Source organism: Apostichopus japonicus, chromosome 13, assembly GCF_037975245.1.
Source record: "Apostichopus japonicus isolate 1M-3 chromosome 13, ASM3797524v1, whole genome shotgun sequence".
Classification (NCBI taxonomy): domain Eukaryota; kingdom Metazoa; phylum Echinodermata; class Holothuroidea; order Aspidochirotida; family Stichopodidae; genus Apostichopus; species Apostichopus japonicus.
Window position 1 is genome coordinate 9,901,015 of NC_092573.1, and position 17,101 is coordinate 9,918,115.

Genomic DNA, 17,101 nt, shown 5'->3' on the forward strand with positions numbered 1-17,101 from the left:
GAGGAGAGGGTGGGGATAAAGATATCTTGCAGACTTGTTACAAGTACAAAATGTCTGAATCATTTGTGTAAAATTAGAATTTCCACTGGTATGAGTAAGAGCATTAACAAGGCTGCTCGCACAAGTACATTATCTGTAGATGTTTCCAAAATGCCTCAGGTACAAGTATGCAGGAGGAATAATTTCATGGGCGAGTACCGATAAGATGATACGAAGAAAGTACTGGTATGGACTTGCTACGAGCCTGCTTCTCCTTTATGGCAGGAATCGGAGCCTACAGTAAGGGTAGACAGCTGCATTGGGCTTTCTTCCTGCCATATGTTTCCAGGAAGTTGTATAATTGGATTGGCTTTGTCTGACATAAAACAAAGTATGAATGTTCATGGACCATTATGGACCATATTAAAAAATAAAAACTTAACTCTGGTTAGCATAGTGTTATGAAATAGTGATACCATCTCTTTGATGTTACCGAAACACTCCATCGAGACACCTTACAGGCCTCTTATGTATTTATCTAGGTCATGGATTCAGTTTTCCCACAAGAAGTTTTTAACTATCTTATTGAATCATGGTACAGGGCCTTTTCCCAAAAATAGATTCCATTATGTCTGTGGAACATTCGAGAAGGTTCTCTCACGTGGTATGGAAGTTTCCATAGAAAGGGGATGGACTTCCAAACTCCCAACCAATCAGGGCAGATCAGTGCCAGCGCACTTATTTTTATATCGTTAAGTTAATACAGGATGGTCAGGTCATCGGCTGCCTACTGATTGTGCGCAGTGAGATTTTATAGAAGTAAGGTATAAAAAGGCATGGGGCCGAAAGTTTATGACTTGGTCAGCAAATTTATCACTCCGCCGAAAGTTTTATCACTTGGTCAGCAAATTTATCACTCCGCCGAAAGTTCATCACTCCCTGTAATTGCGTAATTGACGGAGTCAAGTCAAGTCAAATCATTGTAATTTAGTTTTATTTGTAAGAGAATCGACAGAGAAGAAATTATACCGAATCATTAATCAAATCCGATCTTGTCAAATTGTTTTTCTGTGAACTCATTGTTTTCGCCCGTTCGAGACATCTCCTGAAGAAGCATAAAGACGGCATCAAGATATCCCAGTACCTTTCTATCGCGAGTCCCAATATAGTTTTACTATCGGAGGAGCCGGGCTCGTCACAATATTACAATAGAGAACAAGGACATCATTGTTTATAAACATGGATTATGAGTCAATTTATACTTCATACTTCTCTGTATATCTTCAAAGCATGAAAAGAAATGGAATTTTAAGTTTTTGCCTGAACAATGGAAATGTGAAGGGCAAAAATGAAGCATGTTTTTTTTTATGTTTAAAATGTTATTTGCATGAATTCTCGTCCGTCCTCATTATCTGTCTGTTAGCCTGTCTTAATATGTATTGTATTCTTTCTCCTGTCAGAGTGCCATGGCTTTGTGTTGTTTTGGTGCCCAGGTATTGTACTCATATTCTTTGCATGCTACTTTTGTCTTAGATAACTTTTAATTTTTATATTTCCTTCTTCTTCCTCTTCCTTTGTGTCTCTCATTTGGTCAAATTTTTTTTTCTCTTTGCCTCACATGAAATTATATTTGTTTTGGGATAAATTCACTACCCTAAGCTGAGCCAGTTTACTTTTCAGCCTTTCTGAAGAAAAAATTTCCAATAATGGTCTTCCTTTGATCATCAAAATATGAAGATTGCAATTCTGTGTTGAGTGACTTTTCTGACATCTTTAAAGCAGAAATGCATTAGACTATTTGATTTCTAAGCTTAACCAGGGCAAATGAAATGGAAATAGGCAAACGATATTTCAATATTACTTACACAGCACGGCAGACTCGTTAATGGCCAACCAATTAGACCGGACAAAAAAAAATTTACTAAAAAATATATATCAATCATATGAAATACGATGATCATCCTTGACCATTTGCATATATCTTTTTCTGGCCAGAACTGAACAGGCGATGGATATTAATTTTACTATTAATCTTATTTTATTCTCTCGCAAATATTGTAATTTTTTTGAGCATTATTTGACCAATCATGCGGCACTGCATTGTGTCCTTCTGTCATCATTCATTGCCGGTCATCTCGTCTTTACTTTGTCGCATAAACCGTCAATCTAGCACTAAAAGTCCATTAAACAATGAGTGTATAGGAAAATAGCCTACTGTAGAATGCCACTATCAGACCTACACAGTGCTATAGAAATGGTCTGCACATGAGCTAGATAGTACAGTACAGTACAGTACAGTAGGTCTTAGTTTTAATCACTTTGTTTGGCAATTTTTCAGATGTATGAAATATTACATATTATCTAGCAATGCTAATTCATTCTATTCTTTACACTCTACTTTTGTGTTACTGTTATACAGGAATTCATTACAATTTGTTGCAACATAATAATAATATAAATTTATAACATTTTAGTTTCCATGCAAATATGATACAGTGAGATAGAAATACTGTGTTGATTTTGTGAAATGAATAAGTTATGAAAACCAGTTGTAGATTAAGTTTGTATAGGCTAGGATCTAGGGAAGATCATGGTCAAGCGTTTGGTGTTAAAATTGTAATGCAAACGTGGTCCGGGGTCGACAGGATCAGCGGTGACCATTAACCTCCGTTGTTTTACGAGCGTAATTTGACACAGCAGTAGTACTGGTAGGTATTTCTGCATTACCTAGCACCACTGCACATCACTTGGCTCTTGGTTTTGCGCCATTTTTTTTTCAAGTTTAAGTGATCACAAGCTGGGCCTGATACCAAGCACCGGGTCCGATACCAAGCACCGAGTCTGATGTGAACTTGTGGGTGGAGGGGGGGTGGGGGGGTTCAAATTCAATTAAATGCTGGACACTAACTGCGGGGTCTGATCTGTTACAACTAGTAACAACCTATGAAGACCAACCACATCTTGCAATATTAATGCACCTTTATGCCCAAAAGCAAATGTTTTGGTGACACACTGTGGATATGATTTTATCTCTTATGTTGCACAACTTTCACCAGCAGGATTCAAGCCGGCTCGACACACTCTAATTATCTACATTATGACCCCCAAAGAGGGTTTTACATACAAGGCACCTTCAGTTTGCTATAACTAAGACAGGTTGTCAATTGTTTCATTTCTGCACTTCTTGACTCTAGGACAAATGTCCAGTTTATTTTGGAAGCTTTTATTAATTATTAATTTCACATTTTTCACTTTAAGAAAATTAATCTTCAAATCGTGCTATTACGTTGCTGAAAGGTTTATTACATGTGTGTAACACTGTATATGTGGGCTTGTTTAGCAGACCTGGTAGCATTTCCTATAATTGTTTATACCGTGTAGATTCTTGGTTATAAAACCTACAGTTGCTGGCAGCTGGCTTTACATTAGACACATTATTTGTTGTCAGTCTTGACATTTCTGAACGTGTTTTGGAATTTTATCAAACCAGCTGTCCCAAATAATAAGTATTACTCAAAACTAAGATGTACTGTACACCCTAAAATACTTTTTTGTATTAAATGAAGGTTAATGAGGAATTAATTAATGAACTTGATTATCCTTCTTAACATATATTCGTGCTCAAGACACTTTTCAAAACTAAGATACCCCTAAAACACTTTTGTATTAAATGAAGGTTAATGAGGAATTAATTAATGAACTTGATTACCCTTCTAAACATATATTCGTCCTCAACACACTTTTCCTTTTAGCTAGCATACAGTAAGTCACTGTACTGTATATATTGCATATATAATCATATGTATAATCAAACATGTATACAATAAAAAGCAACTTTAAAGTTTTGTTTCAACTCTAACTCAAACATTCAAAATGGAGTCGGCCAGTGGAGATAATGAAACATGTACAAAGTTTTGGGATTTTAGAATTAGAAATCATAAGAAAATGATCAAAATTAACTCATAAAGCTGCCCATGAAAGTCAATGCAATAAGCTCATTGAATCTTCACAGATTGAATTTCGTTAGATTTCATTTTTTTTTCTTTCCTCATTGCAAACATTTTTCTTTTTTGTTTATCATTTGTAATAGGTGTACGTAAGTCACAACTATTTCATAACAGACCCGATAACATTTTATTTTTCAGAGTGGTTAAGTGATGCCCTGGTAGTAAATTTAAAATGGCTCGTACGCATGCAGCTTGTGACGCATATTTTATTGCTCCCCGGCGACCGAATGTATAGTATTTGGGCCCCTATACACCGTACTCTATCTATAAAGTACATTTGTTGAACAATTTGTTGCAATAAAACAGTGTTTCAGTTCCATAAGTCTGTATGTTGCAACCCTGTTGTAAGTGTTATATATTCTGTTGACATGGTTCAATGAAGCAAGGGGATAGAGTATGATGGTAGAACGATATACATAGTACAGCGAATATAGTTACCAGGTTAAGTAATACCTGTAGTTACTAGGGAGAATGAAAGTATGTGTACACTATATATATATCCATAAGGAAGCCTAACCAGGAAAGTGTGGGAATAATAATAACACAAATAGTGTGGGGAAGATGAAGTGTGAAATCAAGTTGCTTGCCAAGGTATAGAGTAAACCTGTACACCCCGAGTGTGAGTTAAAAGGTGGTTTGTTGATCCACCTGGTCGTCACCTGTGCTGTTCAATCTCCACTTTGTGGTGTGATGAAACCACTGCTCAAGAATAATAAGGAAATTATGAATGAAGTTTTGTCGTTATACATACTGTATGCGAGTGAGACCTTATGCTGAATAACGGGAGCCAGTAACAAGATTTCTATCCAAAAAGGAAATTTATTCCTATTTTCTACTATTAATTCATCATAGTTATTTAAAGTTACAATTGATAGTAAAATCTTTATATTTATATATTTTTTGGGGGCAGAAATAGTTTAACTTTCTTTCTCTGTAATTACTCCATATAGTCAACTGGTAAAATTATAGGTCGACCAAATATAACTAATATGAGTAAATTACCCCTTAAAGGTTTTAAGTTTAAAATTAAAATAGTTTAGCAGGGATTATTAAGACTTAATTGTTTAAAGAGATGTGATTGTGCCTGGTTAGTTTGGCTTGTGCCAATCTGACTGCGTACAGTATATACTGCTGCTGTTTTTGAGCTGGCTTCACAGTACTACAGTTACAGTAGTATGCAGCTATTCTGTGTGTATCGGATCCCTTGCAGTATGCTGACTTTGAGCTCGTTCTTTATGCAGCTGATTGTAGACCTTGGATATTTACTTTAGTTTTAACCATAAGTTAACCCATACGTTTCAGAAAGTGAAACATTCATGCTTCATTATAAATCTCTTGTTTAGCAATTTTTTTTTCAGAAAGGATGTGACAAATTAGTACTTTTGCTTTCGAGTTGTGCGGTTTTGCTTTAATTTTTTTTGTCATATATCCCAGGGCTTTGGCTTGAAACTCGACCTTTTGTTTGGCTCATTGTCTGAGAGAAATAGAATTAAGGTAGCACTTTTTACTATGTTCATGTAGGAGGGGGTAAGGAGAGGGTAAGGGGTTGATGGCAGTGCCAAAAGCACAGGATCGTTTGATGGGAAAGTATGTAGTTTCAGTGTAGACAGGTGAGTATCGCCATTTGTAAATACTCAAATGAATGCAAAGTGCGGTTTTTAAAACCAGGTTAATTGGAGTGACCGTATAGCAGGTCATTGTGGGCACTGCATATTAGACAGTTACCAGTTCTTAGGTGATATGGTAGAATCGGAATGTGATGTATGTCATTCGATCTTTAACTACCCAAACCAGTAAGTTTTGTAGTAACTTTAAAAGAAAGTAATGAGTATGGAACAATTAACGATTCCAGATCTGGTAAATTCAGTGAGATCTTCATTGGACTTTGCTTAAAATCTTTTCTTCTGCAAACGTGAGAGAATGTTGACGGAACTTGACGCCATTATATTGTTTTCGAAATATCTTTATGGAAGTCTTTCTCCTTAAAAAACATATCTGCAACATACAGGAATACTATAGCACTGGTTGATTATCAGCAGCATGCCACATAACCAAGGATCAAACATAAAGGTTTCCTCTTCTGGAGCCTAACACAGAATTTGAGTTCATGAAATTTTGGGCATCTCTTGAGCAATTTCAAACTAGCCTGGAGCTATTTCAGAGTTTTGCCACAGTTTAAGTTTAATAGCTCAGAAAATTTGTGGGATTGATAGCGAAACCGTCTTGCACTATTTTTAGTCCCAGAAAATTCCCGAATTTAACTTTTTAAAGTCCTTGCACCGCTCATGCTCTTTTTCTGTCATGAAGGCACCAGATTTATATTACTCCATTCTGACCTATCTTGTATATACTGTATATATGCCTCCTTTCTACTAACTTAGGTCAATTGGTAACCTTTTTTGCACTGCCTAACCACCTCCCCCCCCCTCCACCCCGCCCCCAGCTTCTACAGGTAGTTGCCCTCTTCCTTTCAGATCTACCATCATGAAGGTCAAGACGGGCGCTCTGCAATAATTGTTTGTCGTAAGCTAGGCAGAAAGGAGCGCACATATATGTACATATCGTTGGTGAATACCCAAACCAGTTTGTATTGGTGTATTGGTTTTGAGCTTAGCCCATTACCTCTACATATAGTTTGTTTGATGTGATAGCAAATTAATTTCTATGAACAGAGTCTAAAAAATTTCTGTGTTATGACAACAAACTGATCAGGTAAGTAATCCTTATACATTTACTTACTTTTCTCTATTGTCTTAAATATTGCAGATAAAGCAGATCTCGAGAAATAGTTACCATGGTAACAAATCATCGTCACTATAGTCATAATTGTGTTTTCAAAAGTTGTAATAGGTTAAAAAGTTAATGACCGAACGGATTTGTCAAAAATGGAGGAAGTCAATGTGGTTTGTTTGCATAAACAAAAAACAATTGCATCACGTCACTAATTATTTAAAGGGGGTGTATTCTATAGCATTTTGATTTATCCTTTTGATATCAAATCTGAAGGAGGATAATTAGATCTCTTGATCTCTTGTTTATCACTTTGTCAACACACCCAGTTCAAAGTAAACAACCCAACTGCATATTGCTTCTGTAAGTTAGTGTTATCAATATATATGGACCTTTATTTTGATAAGTGTACTTCAAATTTAATCAGTTTCAATGAACACAAGCAGGCCGCACTGTAACAATTGGCCGTATCCTTCCGAAACGGTCACCAGTTCTTATCAGTTTCAAAACGATGGTGTGATTGCAATGGTCTAATTACATAATTTGCATTGACAGTTTGCATGGATTTTACTTTGCAACCTCCTCGCTTACCTGTCTCCTCGCTACATTAGTACGGACCTTCACTAGATCTACCCTGTCTGGAAGACTAGAATTGAACTCGGTAAACGTTTTAGCACTGTGCTCCCCTAGCAATCGGACACACCTGCTCACTATAACCTTCCTCATCATACCAACTTACTGTAAGTGTCTAGAAGTGTCTCTTTAACAGGATAATTATCTTTGAGGATATTTATTTTTTTCCGGATACTGTTAGAATGATTCTTGGAATTTAATTACATCCTGAACGGTATCCTTCTTCCAATGTCATAATCTTTGTATTAAATAATAATTTACGTGATGTGTTAAAAACAGGGAAATAAAAATCAATCTGATATTGTATTGCAAAATGCTATACAGTATGGTCAAATTGCTGTACAAGTGCAAAAACTGTAGAGCTGTTTTGTACTGCAGGTACATATATCTGTACTCTGTTAATCTGTTAATCTGTTTTCTTTGTAAAGCGCCTTGAGCAGTGGCTTTTGTCTACTGATTTGGCGCTATATAAGTCTCATTTATTACTATTATTATTATGATATAGGGAGCATAGTATATTACAAGAGACAACTTTATAGACTTAAAAACTGCTGCACAAAACTGTCGTCTACTACGATGCATTTCATTTCTTCTCCTTTCTTGTAAGTATCAGCTTGATCCTGGCTTTTGTTCTTTGCCCAGAGTTCTGAATTACAACAGATCAATACAAGTTGAACAAATCAAAAGGTTTTTTTTCAATTCGGCATAATTATTTATGAGAAAACTGTGAAAGGAATTCTGAAATCCATGCCATCCAAAGTTGCCCAAAAAAAGAAAAAGAGATTAAATTTTCTGGTTTATTTATTGAAAACGATAACCAGAGGCAAACATATTTCTCATTCTAAAAAAGCAATTATTCAGAGGCTGTCTCTTGTTCAAGGACATTTAAATCTTTTTGCTGCAGCAAGGAATGGTCTCTACATGATACAAGACAGTACAGTATGATATGATCTACATATGCACCAGTTGCATGGGTAGACTAATGTTTGGGTAACACTGAAATCTTAATTACAATTGTCGGATGATGCTTTTATTTGAGAAGGAAATTTCAGGGTTTTTGTCTCTTTGTTCCACAGTAGCTCATCGTGTTGCTTACAAAATTAAAATTGCAGAGATGAAAGCATTGACATTTGGAATTGTCTGTGTTCTTATAATAACACTGATTGTTTTGCAGACAAGCTTTTATATGCAGTTATAAGGATTGACAAATGGTGGGAAAAACATCACTTGTATCAAAATTTTAAGGCACCACAAACATAACCTTCATTGTTAGCTCATCTCAAAGCTTTTCCGTTGAGCTATAGCGATCGTGCGATTCTGCCAAAATCCTGTCACTTTTTGCTACCGTGTTTGAATGACTGTCATTTTTCAATCAATTTGGCTGAAATTTTGTCAGCGTTTTGTGTGGGTTAAGTTTTCAAACATGCGATCATATTTTATAAAAATGAAAGTCATTTGAGGTCATTTTCTGAAAACATCAAAATTGCTACCCCTCCTAGGGTGTTTGTCCAAATCTGCAGAAACGTTGTGGATATAATGTTTAAAGTTCTTCAGGTAAAATATTTTGTCGTCATGTGAGGGTCCAAAACAGGGCCTTCTGTAGAGTTTTCAGTTATGAAACAGATCAAATACAATGATCATTAAATGTTTTTTTTTTAAATTGTTAGTATTAATGACCAGTATGCATTTTGATGTGAGTAGCAAAATGTCTTCCAATCCTAATTTCCCGACAAATAATTCCACCCGTGGGAGACTTGATCAAGTCAAATATTTACTTCTTATTCAAGCTTCCTATCTAGTTCAATGTCATTCTCTGTAAAAATTGACTACTTGGCAGATTTGCAATTTTGAACTTTTCCACAGTTTGTGTTTGGAAGACAACATGTTAGAATGACCTATATTGTTAGAGCTCTTAACGTTTCTCTGTGGTACGTCGAAAAAAAAACAAGTTGCAGGTCATTCTATTATTCTTTGGGTGCAATTTTAGCGAGCACTATTTGGTCAGAATAATTCAAACATTGTTATCACCAACATTCTAGCAGATTTAGCAGAGGAATACTTTTTCACGTTTTCGTTCTATTATTGCATGAATGTAAGCTACCAAGTGCATATACTGTTGGTTCTTGGTTTTTGGAATGGGGCATAGTTTATCCCTAGCAATAAGTACAACGGTCTAGTGTGCAAATAAGTTCCTGACAGTGTTTCCACTTTGAAGGAATACAACTTTCTTACATTGTAACAAAATGTATCTGCTAGGAGAGAGCATAAGGCAAGGCAAACAAGGAGCTGGAAGAAGAGGAAATGGCACTGTTTTGCAGCCTATATCTCATATTTTTCGCACAAACAAATGGAGTAACTGCTGAGAAATATTGCCAATCAATACAAATTTCTAAAACAGAAGCTACGAAAGCTGAGCTTTTCCAGCGTTGCTGCACATTGGGCTTTAACTGAAAGAGATCTTTGTGTTGAACACTCCCCCCCTCCCCCCCCCCAACCTTCCATCCTCCCAACAGCTCAGAGTAAAATCTTGTTCCCTTTGGAGTTTAAAAGTCATGTCTGGGAGCCATCATTTTGTACATCTGTTATGTCATCGTCCTAAGATCTGAAAGCCTTTCACTTTCTCTTTGTGTTGCTTTTCAATTTTATTAAAGGTACTGTAGGATGTGAAACAGTCTTTGACACTGAAACCAACACCATCATTATATATCATGTTACAGGGTTCAATAATTTAGATTCAACATTTACAAAATCCACCTCCATTAATAAAGAAAATAAACATCATGACAAATAAAGGAAAAGGCAAAAAACTTGAGTATATGTATCGTGCGATGATATCATATTTAGACTTGATCAAGTCTCCAACCTTTTTTTGTTTCGTTTTTGTTTTTTGTTTTGCATTTTATATATTGCACATGATGTGACTTGTCACTGCACCTTGAGGTGGAAACGAGGTAGGAACAGGTAAGTGGCTCTATCTACCTTTTTAGTATACTCAATCCATTTCCTCAAGTTTGTACGAAAGTTTCCTTTCGGGTGGGTATGTGAAATGGGATCCATCTTGTATGAAACTTAAGAATTCCCATAAAGAGTGAATAGACTATCACTTATTGTAAAGTAAGGAAATGGGACATGATTTGACCACAAAAAGCCTTCTGGGAACCTTTAACATGTCCCCTGAAGGACTAAGCATTGTTCTTTATTGTTTTCTTGTGGTTTTGCAAGTCTGGGCTATTTCCCTTGGGAAAATTACAAGAGGGGGGTAATGTAGCATACAGTTTAGCATTATTATATTTTGACATACACAACTCCTCTACTGAAAATTATATTAAGAATGCAACTAATTCCCATTTTTTGTTCGGTGGACAAAGTTGGAAATTAATGACTTCTGTCTGTGTGTTTTTCTTCCCTGTTTTTTTTTAATAATTGATTCCTTGCATGCTTTGGAATAAAGTTGCACTTCACAACATTTCAACTTGTTAAGATTTTAATACATTTTATGTACTTCGTATCTCTCTTACATGTCTCCTATACATACACACTCTGATCTACCATATCCTAAGAACTGGTGCACTTCATTCCCACCCCCCCCCCCCCTTCTAAGGTCCTTCCAAATCTACCATTCAGAAGCCTGAGATGTGTGTTTTTGAGCTGGATTTTCAAGATCTCTTGTAACTTGCAATTGTGAATCCTAGTAAGAACCACACTGCATGTTTATTAGTGATCTGGTTTTGGTATATGTGGGTTATGTGTTTGGTACACATTATTAGCCAGCTGTACACATGTACATGTAGCATCCCAGGAATTTGCTACATAGCAGGGTGTAATATCACTCCTCAAGAGTACTTCTCTGGAGGTTTTTGACTTGATTATTTATAATATTCCCGTACAGTATATTGAGGAATATTGTAATTATAAATCACCTACTTCACATGCTATACAACAATGTTGTGTCATCTCATGGAAAAGAATAAAAAACAAGAATTATTCCATTGATAGCATATATTTACTTTGCTAACTCGCTTACCTGTCTCCCCACAATCTCAGCACGCTTGCTGATGTCTCAGTGTTGATATACTGTGTTGGAGTAGCAGTGAAATGCTTAAAGTTTAAATTTGATCATGGTTGACCATAATCTGAACTTCTAGCATGTTTGAGGGCAGTACCGATTACCTTATTAACACAACTGACCATTGACTTTGCTGCATTCAATATTTTGATGTTTAACACTCAGGACTATTATGCATACATTCTAATGCAAAAAATGCTATGGAAACTGAAGGTTCATATATTTCACAAGAAAAAGGGAGTTCAAAGTGCTGTTTATCGTCTGCTGCATATGGTTTACAGTGATACTGTATCAAAGACACACACATATTGCTCATAACCTCCCCCATACCAGGTGATATACTTTCAGCATTGACAAGTGCAGGGTTGTTAATAACAAAATAACTACCAACAGAATTTCCACAAAATACAGTTAAAACGTCTTTCTTAAATACAGAAGTTGCATACTCCTAATGTAATACCAGTAAAAAGAAAATTTGCAAAACGTGCAGTTTGATTCCCACGCGTTTGGTCGGCTGATTTCCTGATGTTTTTGTTATGCTTAGGAAGTTATTGTTCCTCTTTGATATTCATCAGCTGTATGATTCTCCTACACGTGACTATTAGCATTTAAATTGATTAGTAATTTCTTGTCCAGTTCATCTTCAGAACACTGTTATCATGTTCACGGCTCTTCCTAATTGCTTATCTGTCTCTTCATGACGTCAGCATTCTCACTATACAGTACGTGCCTATCTAGAGTGATAATAATAATAATAAAGGAGACTTATATAGCGCCAAATCAGTAAACAAAAGTCACTGCTCAAGGCTCTTTAGAGAGAAAGCAGATTAATTTACAAAAGAACAAGTGAAAAGATGTGTCTAAAAGTAGACTTTGGAATGTAGAAAGCTTAGAGCAAGTTCGAATGTGATCTGGTAACTTGTTCCGGAGGTAAGAGCCAGAGTATTCGAAGCTTCTGTAACCATAGGTCTTCAAGCGTGGTTTAGGAACAGTTAAATACAGTTTGTTGGAGGAACGAAGTGTGCGAGTGATACGGCTGTTTGTCTCTAACACTGGGCGGTAGAATGAGAAGGAGGGAAAGTTAACAAGATTACCGGTTCACTCTATAGTCACAGTAAAATGAGAGTTCTGAGGTGACATGCAAGTAAGGTACTGGTAATAGATATCCGAACCAAGTATAAAGTTTTTGGGATATTTAAGGCAACAGATTATAAGTTGGAAAAGGAAAAAACAATGTATTCGCTATTTATGTCAATATTTCACATAAAGCAGACTTGAATATGAAAAGTTATTGTATAGGCAATCAGGTCTTTTTGGGTTTGGTTAGATTTAAATGCCATTGTTAGTATTGAGAATTAACTAACCGTGGGTGTTTGTTTGCAACAGATTCGATATGTATCGATGATTTGACGCAATTATTGTCTCAATGTCAGGGTTAAAACTTGAAAATTGAAATGCAATGTAAGCTTCACTGTTATAGAAGTTGTTTGTAATATCTTCTGTTACATATCAAACTGAAATTTGCGCACAGTTTTTTATCTGTTACGAAAGTAAACAACCCACTGGTGTAGATGTTATGGTAAAGTTTACAGCACAGTATTACATTGTGGTAAGTACATTGTGGTAAGTACTTTTGAGAGCTTTCAAACAATACAGGTTTCGACTTCCTTATTTGTTCAGATTTTCCATTTCCCTTCAAAGGAACTCTAGCTCTCTAACCATTCATTCCTTCCTGAATTTCTGTGTAAGCTCTGTATGTGACAGCGACTTTGCAATCCATACGATTTACAATGATTGAATATCCAAAGCAGTAAATAAAGTTAAAGGCATTTTGAAAAAGTTAACTTTCCGTTGCTTGCAAGTAAAGTTTTCTTCTTGTCGCTACAAAATGCAGACAGTAATGAAATGTGATACCTTGTTATCTTTTATCTAGACCTGAGATGTCCACGCTGCTATGTGCACTGTGTTGTGGGTATTGACCGTAGCTGCATGTATTGACTGTACACTAGTGTCTAATTAACGACGGTAGCAAGCTGTGTGTGTATTTTCTGGGATCGATGGTGGTGTCTAACACTTCTGTTACACCTCATTCGAAACTAGGTCAGATTACCGGCATGAGACGTTTTTGTGTGCGCGAATTCTTCACACCCTTTAAGAGCTGATTGTGTACAGTTAATTATTTACTCTTAACAAATTAGTCATATATGTTACAGTTTCATATATGCAGTAGTTTCATTTTTGGACTGTATATCTAAAAAATTATTTACGCCTCACAAAAGCTAAAAGTGCATGATTAAACATCGAAACACACATGGCCAAAGTTTGTAGACTTGCTCAATGATTCAATCTTGCCTGCTGCCGTGAAGGATCATAGTTATGATACTGTACATCCAAGATGAATGCACGAGAAGTGATTTTACTATGTGGGTGATCAGCTAGCTAGTGTTTTTGATGGCCAGATCCCTATCTATAAAATCTGATGGTGTGTGGGTTAAATCTCCTTTTAAATATCATGTTCTGTATAGGGTTATAGGTAAGCTTTAATAGGGTTACATATGGTTTAATAGGGTTTATTAATGCAGATTTACTTTGTGCTGAACAATTTGTGATGTCAAAGATTATATTACAATCACAACCAGTCAACCAACGTATTTTACCTGTCAAACACAAACTTAAATACACATAATTGATATTCTGTTTGATTCATACATGTATGTAAGTAATGTACACATACATACATAAGTCACACATCACCGATATACTCAACAAAGACTTGGGACCCCTAAACAACTACCAGTTCTTCAAACATATGTAATCGATTCTTCCTATTTTTTGTTCCTTAATCCGCTTCCTGTATAGTCATGGTTTATTTGGTTCAACTTCCATTCCTGCTACTTACACTTATCTAGCGACATACTTTCATTGTGTTACATTTTGTACTTTTCATTCGACTGCCAAGTATTGCTGATGAAGGTCCCAGGGGGACCGAAAATTCTAATATATTTTCTAAAACAATACTCCTTATCAAATATGAGTCATATCTTATTTCTCTGCTTTTTTCTCTAATTATATATTAATAGACATAGCTCCTACTGCTAAGTAGACTGTCTTTCAAAATGTGTCTGAAACATGAAATTTGTACTGTTGTGTGTATGTATTTGTGTGAAGGGCTAGAGCTGTGAGTCTTCTATATATCAGTGTTACAACATGTATGTCTGTCAAAAAAATGTCCGTTAGTCTTTATTCAGATTCTGTCCCTACAAAATGCCAAAACAACGAAAGGTTGAAACTTGAAACAAGGATGACTCATGCATGCCTCTCCAGTAAATTTGATGATGTTTGCGACCTACTGGAACTAAACATCCTTATAACATCTTCACTATCTGTTCTTAATCATTGTACATGGGTTTATATCAGCTGGGTATGTCAGTATATATATCAACAACACAAGCTCTGCTGATGTCTGGTTCATGTAGTCAGTCATTAATACCAATACTTGCTATTGTATAACAAGAATATAGGACAGAAGCTCTTTCTTAGAGATCTTCAGATGCCTTAGAAATGTGTAATGATTATACATTATTTAGCATGGTAGGGTAAGGAAGATGGCAGAAGAATGGAGTTTGCAGTCTGCACCAGGGATGACATAGTCCTTGATTTACTTAGCTCCTCCCTCACCTGTCTCCAGTCAACTTATGCACTAATTTTCCTCGTTTATCAATCCTACTTTCTGGTCACAGTTTTGCACTGATCATATGCAAGACAGACGTATTCAGTGAAAAATACCATAGATTTACTTCGCTCCTCGCTTACCTGTCTCCCCACAACGTTAGCACCTCATTCTACCATAGTTTTATTGTTGAGAGGTGGATTATTTTTTCACATTCATGAAATATCGAAACCAGGTGAGTTTTGAGCAACTAATGACATAACAGCATTCATGACTTACATCAAACTAATTCTTTCTAAATTATTTATTTAATTTTCCTCAAGAGAATTGAACAAGAAAAGTGAATGATGTATTTTGAAAGAGTAGAAAGCGGTAGTTCTTACTGTCACATAAGACGACCCTTTACAACAGTCGGCCAGTTCGCATGTACTGTAAGAGATATTTTCCCAGCTCACCACAAAAAGAGAAAAGAATGAATATTTCCCTGTTTCTCTAAAGTGGTTTGGGGGACTATGGAACAGTCTGCTTCTTGATGCATACACAAACACACCTACAAAGAAAGCTGAAAATTTTCATATTGAATTTCCTCTTGTTGTATATCTAATTCCAAGTCATCATACACTTTACTGTGGTTAAAATTAGACAGCACTGCAGAAATGTGCTATTGTATCAGAACCCAAATGGGTTTCTACCAGTTATGTACAGTACTTTAAACCTTACATAAGTGGATTTAAGACCACCAACCTATTCAGCACTCGAGATCAATAAAATCAAGTTAGTTGTGGTTCCAATGACTAATGATTCTTGTATATAGTACACAATGACCTCAGGAAGGGGAAGCCTCTTAATATGACTCAAGACTTAACAATGCTACTATATTAGGACTGTCTTGGTAAGATATCCACTTTGAGAAGAATCATTCAAAAACTGTTTGTGATTTTCGTGCAGCTGGAAATACTTGAATGCTCTTGAATCATGTGTAGCAACTTTATAATTCCGTGATGAATTAACTTCAGACTTGGTACTCTAGATGTATATGGAGGCAGATTGTATAGTGCCTGGTACTATAAATCCCTAAATTGGTTGTTTTCCTTCAGCTCAAAGATGATTTGAGATAAACAGAGGTCATAGTAAAAAAAACCTTCAACAATGAACTGAGAGATTGAAAGCTTGGGTGAAGTACAGTGTTGTAGAGCTACTGTACTGTATCACAATAGTGAGTACAAGAAGCATTTGATGTTAGTTTAAAGTACATGTGCTAAATTGCAATTGGAAAATGTTATTTTCTTTCTTTTTGTTTAATTCATTTCAAATTTGAAGTTAATTGACTGCAGCCATGCATAACGACCTACAATTTATCTTTAAGTAAATTTAAAAATCTGTCTGGGGAATTGAAGACCAAGAACAAATAAATTGATGGGTGCTACAGGGTTCGTACCATACAGTGACCACTGGGCCAAAAAAAAGGCTACATTTAGGGATCGCCATCAACTAAGGGCTTTAATATTAGCACAGTTCGTAGAGCACTGCTCTTGTAACCTGCATTAGGAGTTCCACCTGGTCAGCCAACGTTTGGTTTATAGCCAGAAAAAATGGTGATTTCCGGGTATCACCTGATCTACGAAGTAACCAAAGCTGTCTTCCTTATATTACTTCTCAAGCTATTTGTGAAAGTTTTGTTCTTGCTGCCGCTGCTTCATTAGCTAAGATAAGGAAGACAGCTTTGGTTACTGTGCAGATCATGTGATACTGGAAAATCACTGTTTCTTTGAGGGGAGGGGGGGGGGGAATAAAACAAGCGAGGGCTAACCAGGTTGAACTTGTAATGGGCCAGAGGTCACTGGTTCGAATCCTGCTCAAGCCATACGTCTTTGTTCTTTTCCACAACCTGCATTGTAATGAGATCTTAATGTAGCATGGAAATGCTTCGAAAGTTTTTCTATCAAAATCAACATAAAAAGCTGCTTGAACCTTCTTGCTAAAAATTGGGGGCCAATGCCCACCCTTCTACTATGA

At 36.1% G+C, this 17,101-nt stretch overlaps 1 protein-coding gene across 2 annotated transcripts in view; it reads left to right on the plus strand.

Annotated features, from left to right (window-relative positions):
- LOC139978252 (uncharacterized) overlaps positions 1-17,101 on the plus strand; it is a 76,698-nt gene that overhangs the window by 13,660 nt on the left and 45,937 nt on the right. Inside the window, exon 2 of one of the 2 annotated variants that reach the window (XM_071988258.1) lies at positions 1,440-1,472. The exons of the other annotated variant lie outside the window; for it this stretch is intronic. Within the exon in view, the coding sequence (XP_071844359.1) occupies positions 1,440-1,472 (33 nt within the window). The remainder of the gene's footprint in view (positions 1-1,439; positions 1,473-17,101) is intronic. 2 annotated transcript variants of the gene reach the window in all.